This window comes from Mus caroli, chromosome 1 (genome assembly GCF_900094665.2).
Source record: "Mus caroli chromosome 1, CAROLI_EIJ_v1.1, whole genome shotgun sequence".
Taxonomy (NCBI): domain Eukaryota; kingdom Metazoa; phylum Chordata; class Mammalia; order Rodentia; family Muridae; genus Mus; species Mus caroli.
The window spans coordinates 149,837,735-149,864,993 of NC_034570.1; the positions used below are offsets into that span (position 1 = coordinate 149,837,735).

The window sequence follows — 27,259 nt, forward strand, 5'->3', positions numbered from 1 at the left end:
ATCTGCTCTGCAAGAGGAGATCTTGCCTGCAGAGAGTGCTCTGACCACTGGAACTCAGGTGAGAGTTGGACTCCCAGGAGTGCTGACAGAGGCTAACAGAATCACAGGAGGATCAAGCTCCAGCCAGAGACAACTTGAACATTAACACCAGAGATTTCCAGATGGCGAAAGTCAAACGTAAGAATCTTACTAACAGAAACCAAGAACACTGGGCATCATCAGAACCCAATACACCCACCACAGCGAGTCCTGGATACCCCAACACACCCGAAAAGCAAGACACAGATTTAAAATCATATCTCATGATGCTGGTAGAAAATTTTATGCAGGGCATTAATAACTCACTTAAAAAAATACAGGAGAACACTGCTAAACAGGTATGTTGAGGTACAAGCCGGGTGTGGTGGCGCACATCTTTAATCCCAGCACTCGGAAGGCAGAGGCAGGCAGATTTCTGAGTTCGAGGTTAGCCTGGTCTACAGTGTGAGTTCCAGGACAGCCAGGGCTATACAGAGAAACCCTTTCTTGAAAAGAAAAAGGGGGGGGGGTACAGAGGTAAACGAAGAATTCTCAACTGAGGAATACCGAAGGGCTGAGAAGCACTTGAAAAAATGTTCAACATCCTTAATCATCAGGGAAATGCAAATCAAAACAACCTTGAGATTCCACCTCACAACAGTCAGAATGGCTAGGATCAAAAATTCAGGTGACAGCAGATGCTGGTGAGGATGTGGAGAAAGAGGAACACTCCTCCACTGCTGGTGGAATTGCAAGCTGGTACAACCACTCTAGAAATCAGTCTGGGAGTTCCTCAGAAAATTGGACATAGTACTACCAGAGGATCCAGCAATACCTCTCCTGGGCATATAATTAATATGCAGAACTCATAAGGACACAGGCCTATCTCTTTTATTTCACATCTTTCTATTCTATTCACATTTATAGCATGCACACATGGGTCCAAGGTGCCTGGGCTCCAAGCCAATGCCATCAGAGAGACCCGAATTTGCTGGTCAGGGTCTGGACTGGGAAGATAAAGGTTTTTAAGTTCTTGGTGTAATAAGGGGCAAACACCTGCTGATTGTGATGTGTCAGTCTGACAAACTTCTGGCCCAGTTCTGCCAGCTTCGCTTCAATCAGAGTGAGGCCCCAGGAAGGTCCAAGAGAGATCGCTGCACACCCAGAACAAAGCAGCACTTGAGGAACAAGTGGATCTGTTGATCAATGATGCTGCAGACACAATTTTCCTTTTTGGCAATGTTCTGGAGCCGTCCTATCAGGGACACTGTATCCTCGCTCTTCAGAGCAGCCCATATTCTTGAGACTGGTAGATTACCTCGGTCACCTGCTCACTCACAGTCTGCATTATTTCCTCTGAATCCTCCACCAGGGACTTGGTGATTTCTTTTGGCTTATCCACAAACTGGGATGAGCCAAACAGAACACTGCCAGAGAAGTCACTGGTTACCAGCAAGACAGAGGCAAATATAGTTAGCTGGTTCTGCTGCGACTCCAGCTCCTGAAGCTGGCTTCTGTCTGCCAGCAGGATCTCAGGAAACTCTTCATTCTCAGGGTCCCGGGTGAGAAGGTTCAGGAATCCCTGAGATAGCACCACTGTGGGGGCTGAGCAGCTCTGGGACTGTGACATCACTGGAAGAAAGGCCAGCCGAGCTGGAGCAGTCCTGTGTGTCAGAGCAACTTGTAGAAGGGATAATGAGATGGGGTTGGCGAGATGGCTCAGCGGGTAAGAGCACTGACTGCTCTTCTGAAGGTCCTGATTCAAACCCCAGCAACTACATGGTGGCTCACAACCACCCGTAATGAGATCTGACACCCTCTTCTGGTATGTCTGAAGACAGCTACAGTGTTCTTATTTATAATAATAAATAAATCTTTGGGCCAGAGCAAGCAGAGGTCATAAATTCAATTCCCAAAAACCAGATGAAGGCTCACAACTATCTGTACAGCTATAGTATGTACTCATATACATAAAATAAATAAATCTTTAAAGGGGGGATGAGCTGTGTGGCTGCTTGGGTGAGCCACTTCTTAGTGTGGTTGAGGAGGCTGGGCTCTTTGTTGAAGCTCTCCTGGAACTGAGCCTGCTCAAACTGGATGGAGTGTCCTTGCAGCTGGGGATGGAGGCTCTGGATGGTGTGGTTCACCATGTCCATTTTCATCTGTCCCAGGACCTGAAAGATTCCCCCGTAGCATCTTATATAAGGGGTCCTGCCGAGATAAGGATGACCTAAAGGTCCTTTTTGGAAAAAGTGAGAACTGATAGGCCAGGGAGGAGCAAGAAGACGTTCTAGCTCTCTTTCTGCCACTGCCTTGTCTCTCTCTTCCAATAAAACTTCTTCCATGAGAAGGGGAGGAGGAGGAGGAGGAGGAGGAGAAGGAGAAAAGAAGAAGAAGAAGAAGAAGAAGAAGAAGAAGAAGAAGAAGAAGAAGAAGAAGAAGAAGAAGAAGAAGANAGAAGAAGAAGAAGAAGAAGAAGAAGAAGAAGAAGAAGAAGAAGAAGAAGAAGAAGAAGAAGAAGAAGAAGAAGAAGAAGAAGAAAGTGGTCTAGAAAAGGGCTACCCAGTGTCTGTCTGCTGGCCCTGCTCAGCTCAGCTCAGAGTACGTTAGTGAACTGCAATTAGTGTCACACCTCAGCAGCTAGTCAGGATCTGCAATGATTTCAAGTCTCTGCACAGCTTCATTGTGAACTGGTTCACACAGCAAGACCATCATGGTGACAATGTACTTGGAGAGGTAGGAGATGACGTTCAAGCCCCAGAGGTCAGTTTGCTGATGGAGCAAGTCCATGCTTCCTCGGTCTAATTACTCCGGCGGCTCTGCCTTGGTAGCAGCAGGGATAACAGGACATTTATTTATATTTTTTTCTAGACAGGCGTTTTCTGTGTAGTTCCAGCTATCCTCAGAGAACTGCCTGCTGATGCCTCCCAAGTGCTCAGAATCCCTTCCTTTCACTTTATGACCACATGCACCCAAGTTTTAAAGTCCACTAACTGTTGGCTATTTGTTCTCATGTTTTGATAATGCCCCAAAGCCTGTATTTCTCTTTAACAATTTTATCAAGTTTAACTTTATTTTTGGGACTGAGGTCAGGCCAGTGCTTGATAGCTTTTCTGAGCTCAGGAAGACTTCTCTTTAGTGGTTCAGACCCTAGGTTTCTTTGACCAGCCAACTAGCTTAGGATCCAGTTACTGCCCTCAAATTATGACTCTCTTCCCTATTTCCCTTCTCCCTGCCACCTCTCCTTTTTATGTCCTTAATCTTAACTTTCAGAAGTCAGTTCCTTTGAGAAGTTAGGCACTTTCTCTTATGACAGACTCTTTATCCACAGGCAAAATATCTCAATCAATGGTTTGGAATAGGGTGGAGAACAGTGGCAAGATTGCCCCCTGCTCTGAGAACCGAGCACTTGGTTAAGTGGGATAGGAGGGCATCAGCCTGGATCTCTCTCACAGGTTCTGGGGGCAAGATATCATCAGCAGCATACTGTGGTCAGGGTCCTAGATTGTTCCTAACTCACATGATTGTCCTCATCCCTGTGTTAGCAGTCATTTAAGTCATTAGTACATCTTTGGCATAGCAGTACCACAGACACCCACACGTGTTCCTTTGGTATTATTAGAATGTTTCACTGCATTCTCTCCTCCACCTACTGCATCACGATGTCCACATTTATAAATGATTCCTTTCTAGCAACCAAAAATTCTCCAGTTTCTGTCTGTGAATTAATGAACTTGGCTTTCCTGTTATCTTTCCCCTGGAAACCAGGAAATAATCTTCATTGTTCTTGTTTAAGTAAATGAATTAAATATAGTTCATTCTGACCCAAATATGAACTCCCATGGTCCAGGAACATGGACTTAGGCTGTCTGGAACAATATGTTATATCATGGTAGAATTTTTATAATCACAGAATAAAAGAAAAGCAACAAATCCATGAATTTATCAAATATGTTGGTGGGACCCTCAGACAGGAAGGTTACAGGGAAACAAACAAAAAAGCTCCATTATACATTTCAGATGTTATCATATGACATTATTACCCTGTGGGTTGGTAGATGCTAGTTGTTTGCTAAGTTACTATATTCTAAAAGTTTTACCCAATAACTATACATGCATTAGTTTGGTTAAATCCCAGAGATAGTAATACATGCCTAGACCAGCGAGATGTCAAAGTGCTGGCTGACAAGCCTGACAATCTGAGGTGATCCCTGATCCCACATGTTGGAAAGGGACAGTCAATCTCTACAAGTTGTCCTCTGACCTGCAGCATGCATTCATATAAGTAAATGTAATATACTTTTTAAAGAGGACTGAAGATAGCAGAAGATAATTTGAGCTCATGATCTCTAGCACTCCATCTCTCTGTGGTGATATACATTTAGAAGCCCTATGCTTAAGGGGCAGAGGCAATAGAATCATGTTTTCAAGTCCTGCAGAGCCTGAAGAGTCATTAGATGCCCTGGAATTGGAGTTACAGGTGGTTGTGAGCCACCACTATGTGGGTGCTGGAAAGTTAACCCCAGTCCTCTTCAAGAGCAAAGAGTTCTCTTAAACACTGAGCTATCTCTCCAACTCCAAACATAGCAATAAAATGACTTCTATAGATATTGTGCTATATTCATCGATCAGTGCCTTCCTTAGCACTCATCAGAGAAACTTCTTCCTTCAGAAGATGGGACCAAAACAGCGACCACAACTAGACAAATTGCAGAGAGTAAAAGACCTTAGAGCACTCAGCTCTAAATGGTATATATAAATGTGTAAATATATATATATATATATATATATATATATATATATATATATATAAATCTCTCCTTCAAGGTTCAGGGACCCATGAGAAAGAGGAGGCAGAAAGAAGGGAATGGAGGACATGAAGAAAACAAGGCCCTCTAAATCAACATTGTCAAAGCTCATATGAACATTCACAGGGCCTTCATGGGTTGTATCATGTCCTCCTCTACGTATATAATATGGTTTCTAGTTCATTGTTTTTATGGGATTCCTGTGTGGTTCTTTGTTTCTTGTGCCTTCTCTTGGGCTATTTTCTCTCTTTGTTTGTTTTATCCAATTCTGATGTATTAGGGTTTTTTTGTTTATCTTATTATATTTAATTTTTTATTATCCCTTAGAAGCCAGTTTATTCTGTAATGAGAGACAGAAAGAGAATGAACCCAAATGGGAGGGGAGATGGGGAAGAACTTGGAGGAATAGAGGGAGGGGAAACTGTAATCAGGATATCTTAGATGAGGAAAAAAATCTATTTTCAATCAAATAAGAAAATAAAATTAAAAAATAAATTTAAAAAAATCTGTGAAGGGTTGATGGTGTACAGCATCCAGTTAAATGTGTAAATCTACACCAAGGCTGAAAAGGAAAAGATGATGGAGGGACATTAATCACTTGCATGGAGAGTAGACAAGGAAACAGTAGCTTAAATACAGAAACTAGGCATTAGTCACTGAATAGATTTGTCAAAATGTCTCACTTAGAAAAAGTGAGTTTCAAAAAATTGTTTGGCAGTGCCATAGTTATTTTTCTATTGCTCTCAAAATACACCATAACCAAGGCAACTTAGAAAAGAAAGCGTTTAATTGGGGACTTGCTTATAGTTATAGACCATCATGGTGGGAAGCATGGCACCTGATAGGTATAGTATTGGAGCAGTAATTGAGGGTTTACATTGATCCAGAAGCAGGAGGGAGAGAGAGAGAGAGAGAGAGAGAGAGAGAGAGAGAGAGAGAGAGAGAGAGAGAGAGAGACTGATCCTGGCTTGAGTTTTTGAAACTTCACAGCCTACTCCTAGTGACACAACTCCCCCAACAAGGTCAGGATTCCTAATCCTTTTCAATACAGTCCACCAACTAGGGACCTAGCATTCAACTATATGAGCCATTTATTATTTTTTTATTAAATTTATTTATTCACTTTAGAACCCAATACCAGCCCTTCTCCTCTCAGTATCCCCTCATGCAATTCCTCCCCATTCCACCTTCCCTTCTCAAAAGACACTGTACATCAAGTCACTGAGGAGCCAAGCACATCCTTTCCCACTGAGGCCAGACAAGGCTGTCCATTTAGGGGCATGGGATCCATAGGCAGGCAGTAGGCTCAGAGACAACCCCTGCTCCAGTTGTTGGGGACCTCCATGAAGACCAAGCTGCTCATCTACTATATATGTGCAGGTGCCCTAGGTCCAGCCCTCTTGGGTTGGTGTTTCAGTCTCTGGGAGCCCTCAAGGGTCCAGGTTAATTGACTCTGTTGATCTTTCTGTGGAGTCTCTGTCTTCTTCTGGTGCCTCAAACTTTCTTCCAACTCTCTCTAAGACTCCCCGAGCTCCTCTGAGGAAGGCTTTTATGACCCAAATTTACCTTTTATGCATTTTCTTGCTTTTTCTTTCAAACAAAATTTATTATTTTTATCAATGTTACCAAAAATTATAAGTAAAATAATGATTATAGTAATAAATATTTTAGAAAGCACACAATAAAATATTTGAATAGGGGTTTAAAAAACATAAGCATATTCATAAAAATAAATAATAAGATTTAAAACAAGTATAATCATTTTCTAGAAGGAAAAATTGAGTTATCAAAACAAATTAAAGATTGAACATATCTATCCCAAAATATTTTTCTAAAAAGTTCTCTTTTTTTTTTTTAAACTTTTTATCAGGTATTTTCATTCAAACTTCCAGAGAAAGGTGTGGGAGAAAGAAGTTATTCAACTAAATTTACAAACCTAATATAAGCTATATATACAAACTATTTGTCTATGAAAAGCACAAAAGTAGATAATAAAATCATAAAATACAAGAAACTTGAATTACTAGCATACTTCAAAAAATACAATGATAAGGAAGATTGTCTTTTGTGGGAAAGGGACATCACTAAATTATAGTAAATGGCATATGATAAAATATATACAGAAGAATCACTTAGGCATGGTGGAACTCTTATTCTTGATAGAATCTTCGGCAGCTTAGAAAAAAGAAACACCCTTAATTTATTAAAAATTTATGCAAATGACAACAAAAAGCCTACACCAGAAGCATCTTTTCTAAAGTTATAGAGTGAAGTGATTTACAATTCACAAAGACCTGTTTTCCCCAATATTTAAGGGGATAGTGTAAACCTGAGGACCCAGCTATACCACTCCTGGGCATATACCCAGAAGATGCTCCAACATATAACAAGGACACATACTCCACTATATTCATAGCAGCCTTATTTATAATAGCCAGAAGCTGGAAAGAATCCAGATGTCCCTCAACAGAGGAATGGATACAGAAAATGTGGTACATTTACATAATGGAGTACTATGCTATTAAAAACAATGAATTCATGAAATTTTTAGGCAAATGGATAGAACTAGAAAATATCATCATGAGTGAGGAAACCCCATCACAAAAGAACACACATGGTATGCACTCACTGATAAGTGGATATTAGCTCAAAATCTCAGAATACCCAAGATACAATTCACAGAACACATGAAGCTCAAGAAGAAGAAGATAAAAGTGTGGATAATTTGATCCTTCTTAGGAGGGGAAACAAAATACCCATGGTAGCAAATACGGAGACAGAGTGTGGAGCAGAGACTGAAGGAAAGGTCATCCAGAGACTGCCCTACCTGGGGATCCATCCCATATATAGTTACCAAGCCCAGACACTATTGCAGAAGCCAAGAAGTGCTTGCTGACAGGAGCCTGATATGGCTGTCCCCTGAGAGGCTTTTCCAGAGCCTGACAAATACAGAGGCAGATGCTCACAGCCAACTATTGGACTGAGCAGAGGGTCCCCAATGGAGAAGTTACAAAAAGGACTGAAGGAGCTGAACGAATTTGCAACCCCATAGGAGGACAATCATATCAACCAACCAGACTCCCCCAGTGCTCCCAGGGACTAAACCACCAACCAAAGAGTACACATGGATTGACCCATGGCTCCAGCTGCATATGTAGCAGAGGATGGCCTTGTCAGGCATCAATGGGAGAAAAGACCCTTGGTCCTATGAAGGCTTGATGCTCAGTGTAGGGGAATGCCAGGGAAGTGGGAGTGGATGGGTGGGTGGGGGAGCACTCTCATAGAAGCAGGAGAAAGGGGGATGGGATAGGGGGTTTCCAGAGGGGAAACCGGGAAAGGGGATAATATTTGAAACGTAAATTTAAAAAGGTCCAATAAAAGAAAAGAAAATATGTTATGTTTGATTCTCCAATTAGAGTGACCTCTTCATGAGGTAACATGAGCAACTGCCCTGATTATTTCCTTTCCCCAAAACGTACCAAATATATCAATCATCAGCTCTACTTGAATAGAAATGATGGTGAGTGAGGAGTTTTCCAAGCCTTGTCTTTGGTAGCTTTTGTATCCCTTGACCATGGCTAGCAGCCAGCAGTGGCAGCAGACAGGTGGGAGCAGGAGGAATTGGAGCTTTCCACTGTGACCACTCCACTCCTGTGTGGCAATGTGGTACTTTGGCCCTTACCACTCAGGTGTTGGTAGCTCTTTGTAAGCCTAGGCGATGAAGATTCCTTAGACATCATCACTGGCTCCCATTTCAGCTTCAAAGCCTAGGTCTTGCGATTCTGCCATTTCTGCTACTGTTGGCTGTAGCTTTGCTGTTCCACCTCTTCCATGACTGACTGACTCACTTTGTTTACTCCTCTCTGTAAGAGAAAAACTCTTTTGTGTGTGTGTTTGTGTGCCTGTTTCTTGGGTCACGCTTGTCTCCGTCTCCTAGAGTAGCCCCTTCTTCCCTTCATCCTCCCCTTGTGGCAATCCTTTTTAGTAAAGCCTTCTTGTACTGAGTCTAGATTTGTTTTTATTACACATTATCATCAGTGATTTCTTTTAGTATTCCTTATCCTGTAATATCCTGAACTTGAGGGGTTTGCTTTTATATTTAATCTTAATTTAATATTCAGGATAAAGGAATGGAACACGCACAAAGCAAATTGTTGCTGTTCTAGCCAAAGTCATTGCAGACCAGGTAACCACGAACCAGTAGGATCAGCAGCTGAGTACAGGTACACAAGAGAGTCTCGGTAGAAAACAGCCAGGCTATACAAACACAGTCTTGAAGCAAATAAGATACTGTGTAAGCCTGTAGACCCAAGGATGCTTGTTATATAGCAATAAACTAATGACTCACTCACTTAATGCATGAATGGGAGAATTAACAAATGAGTAACATTAACCTTAAGAATGCACAGAGAGTTTCCAAGAAAGAAAAAGGCAAATAAGAATCAATAGGATGGCTCCAAATCAGAGTGCTACTATTGCTGATCTGGGGTGGTAGACAGGATGGGCACAGATAAGAGTAGAAAATATGTCTTTTGGGTAGATTTTTTGCTATGGAGGTGTATGAGAGTATATTAAATGACATCATCCACTAAAAATACAAGTCATGAAATTTAGAGGATGATATTGAGTTCTCTGAGTCATGTAGTCACCAAACTTAAATATATCTGTGATATATTTAAAGTCATATATACACAGAAAGTTGAATAGTCTCTGACACACTTGAGTATGAAAATCCATTAACTCAGAGTCCGTTCAGGAAGCGAATGTTGACTCTGTCCTCTGTGAGTCAGGTATTTTGCCAGATACTAGGAATAGAACTGAGAAGACACTCATTACATTCATGAGTCTGACAGGCCAGCTGAATGATACTAAAGACATTTACAATGTGAAATAGAAGGGTATCAGTAAAGACATTTACTACCTTTATAGCTTCAGATTTGAAGCTAATACAAACTACCAGGCTTGGCTGAATTCAGGGATAAAATTATGTAATTAGAACTTCATTTCCAATCGTTCCTTAAGTGTTTCATCTATGCTATGCTTAGACTCACGTGGTAGTTGGATAATACCAAGACTGTGGCAGTACCAGTTTAGGTCCCTATCTGACACCCCATGCTTCTGGTTCAGTGGCAAAAGCAAACTTTGTTAGATCTTTCAGCAGAAGTCCCTTTCTTGAGTTGTTTTCCAGTGTTTGAACTATTCTTTGGCAGAGGGACTCAGAATAAAATCTACCAGTTGGCCTGGCTTAAGACTGGGTTATAGGTGAAACTCTCCAAGCTTTTGAGGATTTCGATTTATCTAGGACTAGCTGGAAGGGACTCAGCCCCTGAATATTACCAGAAGTAGGGTAAATGGATGAGAGGATTTAGACTCCAGAGACTCTGTGCTTGTGGAAGACCTGAGGCTTGTCATTGTGAGTCATACAAAGTCTTCCACAGAGCTCGATGCCTCTTTGCATTGCCCTGTGTCCCTCATAGGTAGGACTTGCACTTTTATAGCTTTTCATCGTGCTTTCTGTGACCTATTTTTCTTAGTGGTTATTTCAGGGCCTTTAGCTGAAGTACATATAATTATCCCCATGCCATTGATTATTATCTGTCCTCTCATGGGAAAGAAACTGACTCCTAACTGTTTTTCTCAGCCAACCCCACCAAGTTCTATATTTTAATGAGAAAGAAACATTTTACATTAGTACAACAAATGGAACACGTGATTCCAGGTTCTGAGAATAAAGATCTTTGGTCAGTGGCTTCTGTTTCTCTGTATTAGTTGGCAAGGCTACTATAGCAAAGCACCACTGACTTTATGAACAAAAGACATTTATTTCCTCACTACCTAAAGCTACAAGTCTTAAAGTATTGATAGATTTAGCCTCCCTTGTGGCTGTTCTTAGCTTGTCGGTGGCAGATTTTTCCTTTTGTGTCCCACACAGTCATTTTGTTCCATCCAAATCCATGGTAGGTTTTTTGTTTTTGTTTTTGTTTTGTTTTATTTTATTTTTGTTTGTTTGTTTTTTGTTTGTTTTTGTCTTGTTTGTTTGCTTGTTTGTGCTTTTTTTTGGTATGGCTAAATTCTTCCTTAATCAGACATCAGTTAAAGTCGATTAAGACCCACCATAATAGCTTCATTATAACTTATTTATCCTTTATACATCCTATATTAATTACTTCTTATTGTCATAACCACATACCTTACAAGAAGAAACTTAAAGGGAAAGGGTTTATTTTGGCCCACTGTTTGGGGGATGCAGTCCATCACAGCAAGGAAGGCACAGTGGCAGGAAAGTGAGGCCACATTGCACATACAGTCAAGAAACACAGAGAGAGGTACATTGGCATTCAGTCCACTTTCTCCTTTTTTTATTTATCTATAGCCTGGTGTGCCGGTCTATAGGATGGTACTGTTCAGGGTACTGCTCATGTTCAGGAAAGGTCTTTCAATTCAGATAGCCTCTCTAGAAATGTCTTCAGACTCACCAAGGAAATGTTCGGTACATGATTCTAAATCCAGTCAACTTGACAAGTCAGAATTAACCATGAGAAGCCCTGTCAGCCAAACAGCTATAACCTTCTGTTCTAGGCTTCAATACATGAAATTGGAGAAAGGGTGGGCACAATTCATAACATTGTCTTTCTTATCTGATTTCTTTCTTTCTCTTCGCTCTGGCATTCTACTCCAGTGCACTAGCTTTCAAAGTTTAGTCCGGACATTACTCTTACTGCGCCTTAGCATGTGTTACGATAGCCTTTTTCTAGGGCAATCCCCTAACCCTTCTCTTGGTCTACTTCCTCTCTTAACTGACAGTTTAGAACACCAGTCTTAGAAATGTTTTTTACTAATTTAATCAAAATACAATTTCTACCACTTCGCTTTGATTCATAACATATAGCTACTTAACTTTAATGATTGGCATTTTAATTGACACACACAATGAGGAAAGAAACTTCCATAGATACTATAGTCCTCAGTATAGCAGATGAAATAATATTGTCAATATTATTGATATTGACAATACTTGTCTGCTTAATGAATATTATTCCTGAGAGATGAAATGACTGAGCCTTCTTTGAATAAATGATTAATTTATGGTTGGGTATCATCTACCAAATATATTAGTTTCAATAACCAAACATTATTTAAAGGAACCAAGTGAAGATACTCGGTAAGAAATAAATAAATAATAATTAAATAATGGCAGTACTATCACCTTCTGCTCACTATTTACATATATACTTTTGTGTGTGTGTGTGTGTGTGTGTGTGTGTGTGTGTGTGTGTAAGCCAGAGATTGGCATTGGTCATCTTTCTTGATTGTTCTCTATCATATTCTTTTTTGAGAGGTCTTTGACTGAAACCAGAACTGATCAGTTTGGGTAAGCTGGCTGGCTAGCCAATGAGCTCCACCTACTTACTCATTTCTTCCCCTCTCCTATCCAACTCTAGAGTTAGGGAAGCTCAACCTGACATCAAGTCCTGTTTCTCTGTGAGTGATGAGGATATAAACTCAGGTTCTTGTACTTGTGCAGTAGGTAATTTCCCAGCTCTCTTTTTATCTTTTGCTAGGAATTTGAAAAACATGATCAAAGATCATGGGGAATTTGCAGGAGCTTCTGCAGTAGACAAGCCAAGTCCTAGATGGCGCTCAATGTTGTGAGGGCTTTGGCGATGAGTCCTCTGCATTTTTCTTGTGATTCTTCTGCCCCAGCTGGTTTCCTCGTGGACAGGCACAGCTTGGACTCGTGTAAAGACACGTCAAGATACTCTAGCTCTCTTGAGATCTGTGTAAAACTGTATCCCCACATCACAGTAGCAAGAGATTCTAAGTATTGGTTTTCTAGCTGCTCCTCAGAGTCCCACACTGCCTCCTTGTTTTCTCTCTGTGTGACCATTCTCTCTATAACTGTCCCAGTAAAAATGCCTCCTTTTCTCCACCTTTCTTTCTCTCTAGCTGCTCTCTCTTAAGTAACCTTTTCTTCCTCCCTCTTCTCATGAGAGTTGGGCATATCATATTCTCTCACATCTTTCTCTGAGTCATCACTTTGTCTGTCACACAATTAGACATAGCTTTCAAACATGAGTGTTTCCTTCCACAAACCAACATTTTCTTTGTTGTTGGGGATTAATTGTTCATGCTAAGGGCTGAGCCACACCATAACTAGAAATAGCTTATTCCAGGAAACAACACAATCTCGAGATTTACAAGGTGATAAAAATCCTGCAACACTTCTGTCTTTTGTCATAGCAATGAAAAAGGGCTAAAATAGTAGGTGAGAAGTACACTTTCATATATGTCAGTGCATAATCAAGAATCGTATCTTACAGTAGAGCTCTTTCTTTGTTTCATCCAATTCAATGGGTTTTGATATAGGCATATGATCCTTGTATCCACAATGAAAGTATCAATGATAATAGTTTCACAGCCCTAAAAGCCTTGGGTATTTCACCTAGTCAACACTCTCCCCCTTCTCTAAATCACTGGCAAATACCATATTTAACACCTTTGTTGTCAGTTTATGAGTAATACAAGCGAAAGAATGAAGGATGCCCCAAGAGATCCCTTGAGGATGTCCCTTAGACTGTCTACTAGCAAGAAAATGGGAACCTCCATTCTACCTTGCTAGGTGGTTGGTCTTGAATCAACCAATAACATTATTGAGTCTAGAAGCAGATTGCCCAGAAGGTCTAGTGGGTAATATAGCCATGCTAGCTTTTTTGATTTGTCTTGTGAGGCTCTGATGATTGTCTTGTGAGCTGTGATGAATTCGTCATTTGAAGCAGAGCATTGTTTAATGACATTAAACTTGTGGTGATGTGTCGTGGCAAGAACAGAAAAGCAACCCACACCCAGTAACTGACACTGCCCTGAATGCCAATATTTAATTGGATCTTCAACACACAATTCTGTTTGTAGTTTCTTCCAAGTCCTTACCAACATCTAGTTATATCTTAGCAAGAGATATAACTAGAGTTGTATCTAGTAATATCAAAGAACAATTGGTATATATAACTCTTAATGACTGGCTCAAGCAATTAAAAACCAAGATTTGTTCTTATATCTGATGAGGTAAAGTCAAGCACAGATGATTCTACTCAGCCAGCAATGCTCAGTCACTGAACATAGGGTGGAGTGTTTTTTGCACAATAGGATTACTGCTTTGACCTAATTTTTCCAAACTGAAAGTGAGATAGGATCAGTAGCTGATGAACTGGTTTAATGATAGATGCCCACGGCTCTACGTGGGAGGATTCATTGTGTGAGAAAAGAAACACCTGCTGTTTCTGCCAGTGCAAAGTAAGAGTATAAGAACTGTTACATTGATGCAGCAAATAGAAAGAATGTTTGCTTTAAGTTGACATCACCTTTAAAGGTTATAGATACTCCCAGGCTAATTTCTCACCCAAGCTAATATAAATAGAACTAAAAATTTTATGTTCAAATATCCAATCATTTTAATCCCAGTTGCTTATATAGACCCATAAGTTATTGCTATGTTAAATTACTAATTTGTTACATAATTCAATAGCACACATCTTTTATTACAGCCTTCTCTTCTGTACTCATCACATACAAACTCATTTTTTTTAACAGATTACTATGCCATTTCCTTAATTTTATACATCATCTCTCTGTGCTATCAGCTGAGTCTCCTCATGAAGCTCGGTCACAGAAATAACCAAACAGAGGGACAGAGAGAGGCATTAGTGGGTAAAGACACTTTCAACTGTTGGGGGAATGTTTCTGTGTATTCTCATGTGTATTCTCATGTGCCTGGTGATCTGGGTAGAGTGTAGACTTGGTATTATCATTATTATGAAGTGTTTACTGACTCAGGCTTTTGTAAAACATTGTCTTCCATCATCTTCTGATTGGTCAATAAAGAGCTGATCAGCCTATAGCTCGGCAGGAGAGAGGAAGGCAGGACTTCCAGGCTGGAGAGTGAGAAGGGATCTCACAGAGATGAAGGAGAGTATGGAGTCATCTTGAGGAAGAAAATGAAGGAGGTCAGCGTGAGACCAAGGTAGCGGGTAATGGGACGCATGGTTGGCATGCAGGCCAGGCCACCATAGTCAGGTTAGAATAGATCAATATCTGCCCAGCTTAGTGCCCAAAGCCTTTAATAAATATATCAGGTCTCCTGTGTCATTATTTCAGAGATAGAGCATAGAATAGTCTCATATTTTTACAGGCTACCAAGCTTATTGGCATTGAGTTTCTCCATGCCAGGAGAATACCAACTCCAGCAACATGAGAAACTAGAAGGAGGTACTGAGGATAAGGAAACTAGGCATGCCTATAAAGATCAGGGTAAAGAGGCACATCATTTGTTTTAGGAACTAAAGTCAGTCTGCAATTGTTTTCTCCCCCTAAAAAGTCCCCTTTCCTCTTAATTCATTTTTTTCCTGACTGTATTTTATATCAAGACATAATAAGAGTGTAGAATATGATAGGAATGGGAGTTGGAGGAGGTATGAATTCTCGGCAATTATACACAGGGTACTAGGCAGAAAAAAAAACCACTCATGATTTAGGAAAGTGACTTGATACAAGCTGTAAATGACAATGGACTGTTTTAACATTTCTCGATTCTATCTTTAGAGTTTGCCCAGATTGCTTAGTTAGGTTCGGGCACTGAAGTTCAAGGAGAGTGCAGGGAACCATGGAGTTAGCTTGGCTTCAGTGCTTCGACAGGCATGCATCATAGCTTTGTCCGGTTACAGTCCATGGCTCCAGGGGTACAATGTGCCCCCGAGTGTCCCTGGGAGACCAATGTTACTCCCTCGGGCAGTGAAGCATTCTGGCCGTTTTGTGTTTCTCTGTATGTCCCCTTAGTAGTCAAGAAAGCATGAAAGATTGACAGTACAATTGGCCTTAGACATTAATTTTGTGTACCCTGTATAACTTGCAAATATCATTGTATCCTGGCAACTATGATTGTACTGATCCTGGCAATTGCTGTTTTATTGTTTCTGATCAAAAGTATTAAAAAGTCTGATTGCTCTAAATAAAACCGTTCAGCCCTGGTTGTGTTGTGGCCCCTCAATTCGGTCTGACTTAATTCCTTTTGACCATATCAGGTGACCTTGGCCTGATGAGGCCAAGATGTGAGAACAGATGCTTACGGACAGACCAGTAACATTATCTTCTTTAGTTTAAATGCAAGGTTATTTAAAAAAAAAAAAATCAGATGGCACCAATGCTTTGCTCTTGTGCACTTTATCACACTTCCTTTTGATTTGTCTTATGAGGTTCAGTGGAACCAAACCTTCCAATGTCTTCCTGGAACGCACACACATTCACCCAAGTTTTCAGTGAGTGTTGATGGTCCGTAACTCAGGGAATGTTTCTAAAGTACCCGGTCACATTGATACAACTCTTCCTATCATCTTCCACTGTTACAAGACTTCTCATTGGTTCAGGATGTATTTTTGCAACACCTTAGGTAACATTGGAAGCAGCATCCTGTGTTGGAAGTGCTTAAATAAAGGAAACTTCACTTTAGAGCATGGTGGCTGACTTGCCAGGGCTTTGGTGCTGTTAGTCTAACTCCTCTCAGAGATGCCTAGGGTTTTACCTACCAAGATAATGCCAAATTCTCATGTAATGAAAATGGGGGGTAGATGTCTCCAGACAAATACATGCTTTCAAATAGTAAGTCAAGTAAATTACAGTTCTCTGAGTGAATCATAACTCCACCTCTGGGCTTAACGGGTTATTTTGTACTAGGTGCATCATTGTGTTATTGGATTCACAAAAAAATTCTGTTTCTCATTTTGAGAATGAACAAAAACATTTCTCCCTTTTCTTATGAGTTTAGTCTCCTTTGTTTGGGTTTGCTACTAAGGGTTGAGCTCCATCCTGGCTCCTTTAAGCCTCTCTCATTTTTGTGAGGAAGCTCCCACTTGGTGGCCTACCCTGTCCTGGAATTTGCTCTGTAGATTAGGCTGAGTTTACATTTGCAAGCTTCTGACCTCAGGTGTCTTAGTATAGGCCTGCAGCATCAGACCTAGTTTTCAGTTTATTTCTTTAATTCCATGTTTATGTCACAACAGTAATGCATGTCAATTATACTATGTTAACTTAAAAAAATCTGCAGGAGCTTTCTGTTCTCATAAGAGACTTGACTAGACAGCAGCAGGGCAATCAGGCCTCGGGTTTTCTAGGCTGGATTCAGAGGCTGCTTACAAAACACAAAGCCTGCAGCAGATAGAAACCAGCACCCTTACCTTATCTCCCTAAAACGAATAGATCCGGAAGTTAGTTCAGTTCCTTTGTCAGACTCCTTTTCTCCTTTTACTAAATTTTGGATTTTGTCATGTGTGTGTGTGTGTGTGTGTGTGTGTGTGTGTATTTATAACATAGTTCACAAGCTAAACACATTTAACATTGTGGGATTCTGTTAAGTATTTAGGCTTAGTATGCTTTGTTTTCAGTATTTAAACTATTCTATTCAATTATTCTATTCATTGTTTCTCCTGAAGTGTCTTGCCTCCTTGTGTTTGGTGCATGCACGCACTTGTGTGCACCATGCTTCCTCTTTTCTGCTTTCCCAACAGGCCGTGACTACTACAGCAGAAACTACTGTGTACTTTCACATACTTACCTAGTATGAGGGGAAATTGATTGCATCATATTTTCTCAGCTTCTTTTTGCTCCAAGTTCTCATGATTTGTTCCTGGGGACATGAAGGGTGATATCACCTCTCCTCATTGGAATACACTTTTGGAAAAGAGTACTCTCTCTTATATTCTCTACAGTTTACATCAGTGTTTTTACATTTCTTTGCTTTTTTGTTTGAAGACAGATTCTCATTATGTAGTCCAAACTGACTTAACTCGGAATTCCAGTCACCTGCATTAGACTCATCTGGATAGTGTGGAAAAGTATATTCACGGGCCCTACACCAGGCCTATAGTCAGAGGCTCTGAGGTAGAACCTAGGGATCTGTAGTTTATAAATAAACTGTATGGATGTTTATTTTCTACAACAATGTTTGAGACTCATAGGGCCAGGAAATGGTCTTAGTATGGCTTCAGTATGGTTTGCGTGTTATTACAAAAGACATGTGTACTGGAAGACTGTCCCCCAGTTTGTGTTGGGGTGACAGAATGTTCGGAGGTGGTGTAATGGAGGGCGTTTAGATGATAAAGGTATTGTCTGGAGAGGGATTAATGATGGCTTTAGGGAGAACAGCCCATCCTCTCAAGAGCAGGCTAGACCACTCCAAACATTTGTTGGGCCCCATCATAGTTTGCTTGGCTCAGGGAGAGACACTATTAGAGAGTGTGGCCTTGTTGGAGTAGGTGTGTCACTGTGGACATGGGCTTTGAGACCCTCATCCTAGCTGCCTGGAAATCAGTAGTCTGTTAGCAGCCTTCAGATGAAGATGTAGAACTCTCAGCTCCTCTTAAGAGGCCAAATCTTTTAAGGTCAGACTCCATTTTAGAGAACCTGACCTAAGTTTAAACTCAGGTAAACTAACAGGCTGTTACCTAGCATTAGTTTCCAAGTCTCCCCCGCCCCCAACAAAACTGGAGCCTAGCTCCAGTCTCAAGGTTACACCCTCGACAAGACCAGTGTCTCCAGGTTATTCCCAGTCAATGCACCAAAATGTAGCACCAGGGACATGTTAGTGCCCACCCTCAAAACAGACAGGAGCCAATCTGATGCAACTCACAACAGGGTCTTTATTCTATTTAAGCTAGCTCGGCTCACCAACCACCAAACCGGTAAAGCCCCTGCTGTGAATTGCATCAGATTGGCTCCTGTTGTTTGGGGACCACTAACATTTCCCTGGCACTACACTCCTGTACTATGGCCTGGATGCTGCCATGTGTCTGCCTTGATAATAATGGACTGAACCTCTGAACCTGTAAGCTAGCCCTAATTAAACGTTCTTATAAAAATTGCCTTGGTTATGGTGTCTGTTCACAGCAGTAAATCCCTGAGATAGTTAGTACCAGGGACTGGGGTATTGCTGAGATAGGCCTGACCCTGGTTTTTTTTTTTGGGGGGGGGGAGGATGTGAATTTTGGGACTTTGGATTTAGAAAGTGGTGAAATGCTTTAAATGGGACTCAATGGGACATCCTAGTAGGAATATGGAAGATGAACTGTGTAGACCTGGCCCAAGAGGTTTTAGTGGAGAATTTCAGTATGTGGCTTAGAGACTGTTTTTGTGGTATTTTCATGAAGAACATGGCTACTTTTTGCTCTTGTCTGAAGAGTCTGAAGCTAAGGTGAAGAGATTCAGATTAATTGCATTGACAAAAGAAGTCTCAGAAACGCTCATCACAGACTTTGTTCACTGGTTAAGTTTCATGAAGAGCATTTTAAACAAATACAGAAGACTGAGAAAGGGAAAGTATAAAACATATAGCTTGAGTATTAAAGGGGCACCAGGAAGTAAAATGGAGCTAAATCCTGGGTTCAAAGATATTAAATTGAATTAAGGGAGTAGTAACCTTGGGGCAAGATCCCACCCAGCTAAATTTAGGTCTTGGCAGTATAAACTTTTAATCCCAGGAGATAAAGCCAAGCAGACCTCTGAGTTCAAGGCCAGCCTGGAGCCGAACAAGTTCTAGGTGAAGAAAATCTTAAATCCAGGCATAGTGGTACACACCTTTGTTACCCAGAGACAGTCATGCAGATCTCTTAGTTCAAGGTCAATCTACAGAGCAAGATCCAGGACAGCCAAACTCAGGTAGTGAAGGAGGTACAAAACAGAAAGCTAGTAATAGAATAAGGGGGTTCATGTTCCAGCCCCAGCAAGCAGCAGAACATGGCAGCTTCAGCCATGTGTCTCTGGCTTTAGAGTCCAGAATAAAAGGGACTACTGGGACAATTGGTGCTGATTAGCTGGAGCTAAGAAAATATCAGAGATTAACAAACGACTAGAATTACTAAGATGAAATCTTCTGGGACGTGTTTTCTGAGAGCACAAAGAAGCTGTGTTCCAGAGATATCCAAGGTTGTACCTTGTGCTGCAGCTGTACTTGGTTATGTGTAGGAGTCACCCAGGTGGTACTGGTTTTGAAGGCTTGAAGGCATCATGAAGAACAGGTGAGGCTTGACACTGTGAGAGGCCATGGAAGGCCATTGGTGAAGGTGCAGCCCTAGCTGCAGTTGACAGCCCAGGACATCCAAAGGCATTGAGGCTTGGCACCATGAAGAGAGCCTGTGAAAGGCTATTGGTGGAACCTATTTGCAGTGGAAGACCCCAGCGTGGTGGAGATGCCATGGGATGATCACCAAGAACAGCAGCAGCAGCAGCAGCAATGGAGTGGATTTCCAACAGGAAATTCTGAGCTTAAAGTGCTACAGAAGGCAGAGCTAGAGAAGTGATGCCAGCCCTTTGGAGGAGCCCAGAAGATCACGTGTGGATCCCAGATATTGAAACAAGAAACTTTAACATTGAAGTTGCGTTGATGACCCTAAGATGCTCGAGATGCCAAAGCCATGGGCTATCTGCTGAGGAAAGCTGTTAACAAGGAGTAGAACCAGCCCTGGAGAAAGAAGTTTGTTGCAGTCAACAAAGATGAAAAAGGAGTTGGAGATCTGAAGACTGCTTTGACATCAAACATGAAGATAAGGAGTTTGGAGTGCACCCAGCTAGTTTCCTGTCTTCCTTTGGGGATTGGACAAATCTCAAAAGAAACTTTGAACTTTGGACTTTTAATATTGTTGAGACTGCTATAGACTATGGGGATTTATGAATTTGGACTGAAAGTATTTTTGCTTTATGCTATGTTTAGGTATGGCCCCCAAAGACTCATGTTTGAACAAGCCAATGGGGGGCCAGGAAGTGGAATGTGATGGTTTGTATATGCTCAGCCCAGGGTGCACAATTAGAAGGTGTGGCCCTGATGGACTAGGTGTGTCACTGTGGGTGTGGGTTTTAATACCCTCCCTCATCCTAGCTGCCTGGAAACCAGTATTCTGCTAACAGCCTTCAGATCAAGGCATAGAACTCCCAGCTCCTCCTTCACCATGCCTTCCTGGATGCTGCCATGTTCCTGCCTTGATGATAATGGACTGAATCTCTGAACTTATAAGCCAGACCTAATTAAATGTTCTTACAACAGTTGCCTTGGCCCTGGTGTCTGTTCACAGCAATAAAACCCTAACCAAGGCAGCCCCTTTGTATCACACTATTTCCTTCTGGGCTTTTGGCCAAATTGAGACAGTGCCAATTTGACCTTCACTGGAGGTGCAGCAGATAGGGCTACCCAATCTTGGAATTTTAACTCCTCAAACTATGAGTAAACCTCTTTGATTAATATTTGATATTGGATATTTTATTAGAATAATACAAAGTGCAATTCATCAAGCAATAGGTCCTTAAGAACTACTTAGGATTGATATATCATCCTTTTACTAATTTCCAAAAAAAGTTTCTCTTATGTGTTGATCTTTCTTTTGTAACTTAGACTGCATTTTCAGTCATTTCCTGGTTATGCCTACTTGAATGTTTTCTTACCCTACACTCGACACACACAAAGTTAAATTATCCATTGTGTGTCTCTAACTCTGACATCATAATATTGTGATCCAGGAGTTATCTTTGGAGTCATTCCCTATACTTTGCGCTCCATTATTTTTACTATGTATATTGGCTACTAAACCAAGCCCTGAAAAAGACACACTTGGGTCTGTGTGCTGATTCTGTTGTGATCCTGGTTAAGGAAGATGAGCCCCACGGAGAACCTTCTGAGAAAGACAGGCCTTTTCTGATGAGTCTACATTGGAAGCCCTCTTCCAAGCTTGGGGAAAAAGTTCCAACAGGAAATTCTTCCCCAGTTCCCCACAATAAGTTGAGAGACTAATAGTGGAGACCTGTATCCCGGTTCTGTCTCTCGTGAGAGATGTGGTTTCAGTATTGCTTGAGTGAATGGCCAGCCTAGTGTGTGAATGATTCAGTACATGAGGGGAAGTTTGGCTCAGGAAGTTATCTTTTTTGATTTTGTCGTTGGTGTTATGTCTCATCTCCCTGAAGTCTCATCTCCCTGAAGTGGGGTGGGGCTGTATTCACTCTGCTTAACTTGATGGATTAAAAATTCTGCCAGTTTCACAGGACTCTGCCAGTAGGTGACTCCCTCGTATGTTGTCAGTGTTTCTTTGTCTGCCAAAAATTGTCTCCTTTCTTCTGTAGGGTGGCAAATTTTCAGTTATACTAATCCACTCGTGAGGCTGGAAATGGAGAATTCCCAGATTGGGTTTGCTTCACATGCTAGGGTCCCTGAGATCCTAGCCAGGGTCTAAGCCCGAAGGTGGCAGCCCTTCTAGGCACCCTAGGGCAGGCAGTGGCTGGTCTGTTTCACCAGTGATTTCACTGACTCTGTTTTCTTTTTTTTTCTTTTTTTCTTTTGCAGAAGGCACTAGGTCTTCCTGGGCAGGAGGTACAACTTAGAGAACTCCAAATCTTTGTGACTGGAAGACCTAGGCCCACATCTTTCTGATCAGCTCCAAGCCCTAACTGCACTCTTAGAATCTGTCCTTTCCACCTGGATGATGGTCAGCCACTTCTTGCGACTCTTTTTTACTTTGGATGAAAGGGGAGAACTTATTAGAACTGAGGCAGGGAAGGCCCTTTTGGCCTTGGTTTTAAGGCAGCTTTTCCATCCAAGCATCCTGATTAAGACCCCCAATGTGTACACAGGTTTGCAGGCCTTGATCGCTTTTCATCTGTATCTCTTGACTGGTACTTGGGTGCAGATCACCACCTACTGATTTGACTAATTTGTCTTAAGACTGCTGAGGTTCTTCAGGGCCCAAACAGTATCTTGGGTTATTTTTCTGAATGATTACTGCCTCCCCTCTCGCAAAGCTTCAGACCGTACAGCCACTTTTGATCCACTTGCTCCAGAAAATGTTAGGGCATTAAATTTGGCGGTTGTCACTCAATCAGCCTTGGACATTCACAAGAATACTTCAAAGGCTAGAGGGTATCGAGGTATCCATAAAGACATGCCAACCGAGACACTGAACGGCAGAGGTGAGATGCCTTGGCGGCTGACTGCGCCACAGGCAAGCCGGCAAAGGTTGTGCTGGCTGCTTTCCAGTCAGCTCAGCTCTCTGTTGCTTATACTTCTCGTGGCCAATAAGAGAGATCCTCAAAAATGAAGACTGGGGCTGGTTAATAAAAAGATGGCAGTAAAGGAGCCACTGGCATAAATCAGGACTATCACCTCACACCTAAATAACCAACCAAGCAAAGGCTTTGGGCCAGAAATGGGTGATTCACTCCTTCCTGGTGGTCTCTGGTTGCCCTCTTCCTTTCTGTGTAGAAATCTTTGAAAAGTAGGCACCATCATCACCTTTCTCCTCAAGAAACTTAAATTTCCTATATATCTCCCTACCAATTTAGCTTAACTGCCCCCTTTGTCTAAAGAATATCTTTTAGCTCTTCCAGACTCCACAATACAAACAAATCCAGACACAGGGCCCCTGCTCCCAGGACTTGCAACACTGTTTCCTAAGATAGAAACTGAGACAAATCCTCCTGCCTTGACAGCTCACCACCCACCAACCAATTGAGAGTAAGACTCTTGGCTACAGCCACACGGAGAAGGGTCTCACTATATCCCATGACCCAAAATAACTAGAGTGGAAATTGCTCCTCATATCAAGAGGCTATTAGAAGTTAATTATCGCCAGGCGGTGGTGGCGCACACGCCTTTAATCCCAGCACTGGGGAGGCAGAGGCAGGTGGATTTCTGAGTTCAAGGCCAGATTGGTCTACAGAGTGAGTTCCAGGACAGCCAGGGCTACACAGAGAAACCCTGTCTGGAAAAAAACAAAACCAAAACAACAACAAAACAAATCATCCTCAACCTATGCCAGTTGTCTTAGATGTGCCTTTCCTACCTGTCAATGAACCAGGGACCTCAGATTATCAGCCAGTCCAAGATCTCTAGGATGTAAATAAATGGATTGAAATCACCCATCCTACTGTTCCAAATCTGTATACTTTGCTCAGCCTCCTCCCACCAGATACCCAGCTCTATATATCCTGGACCTTAAGCAAGTTTTCTTCTCTATTTCCCTGGTACCAGTTAGTCAGCCCATCTGCATTTGCCTTTGAATAGACAAATCCAATGTCCAATGAGAGGAGTCAGCTGACATGAACTTAACTGCTCCAAGAGCTCAAAAATAAACTAAATGATAATTGATGTTATATCTAAAATAATTACTATGCTCTGCCAGAAATAAATGTTTCAAAGTTACTTGACTCTCCTCTAACTTTGATGTAAATTATGGTCTTTGTGGGTTTTGATTTAAAAACTCTGTACCCCTCAACTATAGCACCAAGAGACTTTTCAAAGATATGAGACCACTCTCCATCTAGCCATCAATAAAAAGGACTTAAAACTTTTAATATGCTTAATTGGTGTGGTTATCAGTAACTATCTTGCCTGGATTATTTCACGAGAACAGATTTTCTAACAACTGTTCCAAATTTACAGCGATTTAATTCCCAACACTTGGGAATGTGTATAATAATCCAGTTTTATGTATATACTCCAAGTGTATACTTATCCAGGACCATAAGGTGCCCATCTCTTATTCCCCCTTGGGTTGCCGCTCTCTGTGGTCCAGTGACAGAAGGAATAAGGACGGTAGCCCTAAGTACTGTATCCCTAATCAGAGGATAAAGGAGCCTACAACAGATACATCATCAGACACAGACATCAGATACGTTGAATTCTATCTGCTTCATATCCAGACAGAGGTTCTGACAAAAGTTGTCCTAAACCGGCCAGGTTTAGACTTAGTTTTCATTTCCCAGGGGAACTTTGTATGAAACTAGGCGAGTATTGCTGCTTCAATGCCAACAAAGACGGAGTTATCAATGAGATTTTACAAAAGGTTGGAGATAATTTAGATAAGTGGCAACAGGGACAAGAAGCAAATAATTTCTGGTATTATAACATGTTTGATTGAAACCTAAGGTTTGTAGCCCTTTTCACTGCCCTGGCCCCTTACTCCTCCTAACAGGACTTCAAAATCTAAACAGAAAAAAAAATCTAAACGAAAACAAATTTTATTTCTGCCACACAATCGGGAAAAAGCGCGAAGCCGCAGGAGACTAGACAAGTGAGCTTAGTATTTTCCATGTAATAATCCATAGCCGCATGCGCGCTCGCTCACACGCATGCGCAACACCACTGCTCCATACCGCTGCAGTTTTAGCTGGGCAATCCGCCAGAGTCCACCCGGGGCACGCTTAAGCAGTTGCTTTTCGAGCGTTCCCGGACCTCTAGGCCAGATTCCCCGTCCTTTCCCCTTCCACCCTTTGGCTCCATGAAAACGGCCATCTCTCTACTACATCAGGAAGGAAATCAGCTTTCCACTCGGAGAACTACACGCTCGGCCTCTCCGTACAGCCCGGCGCCGGCGTCTGCGCGCGCAGCTGCTCCGCTGCCCCGCCCCTTCCGCCGCTCGTGCGCAAGCACGACCGCCTCGGCGCGCCCGGGTTGGCTGCCCCGGCGGCCTCCTCGGCAGTCATGGCTCCTCGGATGTGATAGTTTCCCCCGCCCCCTCGCGTAGGACGCGGCGGCGGGGCGGCGGTGGGAAGCCTAACTTTATTGTTCCCCCGGCCCGTCTCCCGGCGCGTCCTCAGGATGCTCGGGAGCTGAGCGCCGGGGGTGGCGGAGGGTCGCGGTCCGTCCGGGCCCTCGCCTCGGAGCGCAGGGCCAAGGGAGGGAGTCACGATGTCTGGTAGCCGCCAGGCCGGCTCGGGTTCCGCTGGAACGAGCCCCGGCTCCTCGGCCGCCTCCTCGGTGACTTCCGCCTCCTCGTCCTTATCCTCGTCTCCGTCGCCGCCGTCCGTGGCGGCCTCGGCGGCGACGCTGGTGTCCGGCGGCGTGGCTCCGGCCGCGGGCTCCGGCGGCCTCGGCGGCCCGGGGCGGCCTGTGCTGGTGGCGGCCGCGGTGTCTGGCAGCGCGAGCGCCGGCGGGGCGGTGTCCGCAGGCCAGTCCCGGCTCAGCTGTGCGGCCAGGCCCAGCGCCGGCGTTGGAGGGAGCAGCTCCAGCCTCGGCAGTAGCAGTAGGAAGCGACCTCTGCTCGTCCCGCTTTGCAACGGGCTCCTCAACTCCTACGAGGACAAAAGCAACGACTTCGTCTGGTGGGTTTGCATAGCAGCCCCTGCGTGCATGACCACGAGTTTCTGCTGCTGAGCCTGGCGGGGTCCCGTGGAGGGAGGCCTGTTGGAGGTGCTGGGATTCGAACCTAGAGAGTTGAGTGTTTGCAGAGTTAAGGTTCCTGGTTGGGAGGTGGAGCTGGACTGGGATCCTTAGGCAATGTGGTGAAATGGGGTTGCACAGAAGTGGGTGCTGGTGTCCAGGAACTGAAGGCATTTAAGGGAATGCTTAAGGATAGAGATGGAGGTCCAGTAAGTGGTTATTAGAAAGGAAGTATTCGGGGTAGGAGGTTAAATCCCTTCTGTTTTTGTTTTTGTTTTTGTTTTGTTTTTTGGCCATCTAGTGGACGAAGTATCAGTCAGGAGTAGTTCATGATTTTCGGAGGTAGAAGACTAGTTAGTGCCTGGTGATTCTGAGGTGTGGGATTGCTGGTCAACACTATATTGTAAAAAAAGTAGATGGTACTCGAAGCCTGGTTGGTGATGCTTTAGGAAGTTATCTTTGCCCATCCTGCGTTGGAATATGTAAAAGTCTCCCTTTTGAATAGATAGGACACTTGTAATACTGTTCATAATTTTGTAGTCAAAGTTTGTTCACACCCAATTCCAGGTTTCAACTGTTGGAAAAAGGGAAACACATTTTTAGTGTTTCTGTGTTGTATGGAACGATCGCAGCGCTGTGTATACACTGGAATCTCTGACTTGAGAAACGCTTTTATAGTCATTGCATCACAGCTGGCATCTTGAGCGACACAGTCGAATTCAGTCTTAGATAAGAGGGACTTTAAGCAAAAGATGAATTTGATTGTCTTGAAGAATGTTTTGAATTTTAATTGGGTTTTGATATTACTGGTAGGATTACGAGAGCTTAATGAAGATCTCCTGCTCACAATCTGGTAGAATTCTGGGCCTTTCCTGAGAAGGAACTTGTTGATTGACCTAATGTTAATGATGTAGGAAGTTGGTTTGAACAGTCATTCTTGGGGAAGTTGGTTCAGATCACAGTAGAAGATGGTCTTAAATGGTATTATTAAAGATGATAAGCTTAGAGATTGTAACCATTGAGAAAGGTATTAGCTACACTTTCTTGTTCACTAATATAATTCATAGTTTTGCTTTTGTTTAGATTCAGAAGTTGTGTGTGTGTGTTGAAATAGAATTATAACAAACAAACAAAAAAAAGCCGGGCGTAGTGGCTCACGCCTTTAATCCCAGCACTCGGGAGGCAGAGGCAGGCGGATTTCTGAGTTCGAGGTCAGCCTGGTCTACAAAGTGAGTGCCAGGACAGCCAGGGC

The 27,259-nt window shown here is 42.6% G+C and overlaps 1 protein-coding gene and 1 pseudogene across 1 annotated transcript in view; one reads left to right on the forward strand and one right to left on the reverse strand.

Annotated features, from left to right (window-relative positions):
* Nucleotides 1-990: 990 nt before the first annotated feature.
* On the reverse strand, nt 991-6,333 carry LOC110296306 (annotated as a pseudogene).
* Nucleotides 6,334-25,267: 18,934 nt separating this feature from the next.
* Nucleotides 25,268-27,259, forward strand: part of Cop1 (COP1 E3 ubiquitin ligase) — a 121,364-nt gene continuing 119,372 nt past the window's right edge. Inside the window, 1 exon segment of the mRNA XM_029479513.1 lies at nt 25,268-25,949. Coding sequence (XP_029335373.1) covers nt 25,537-25,949 — 413 coding nt within the window. The 5' untranslated portion in view covers nt 25,268-25,536.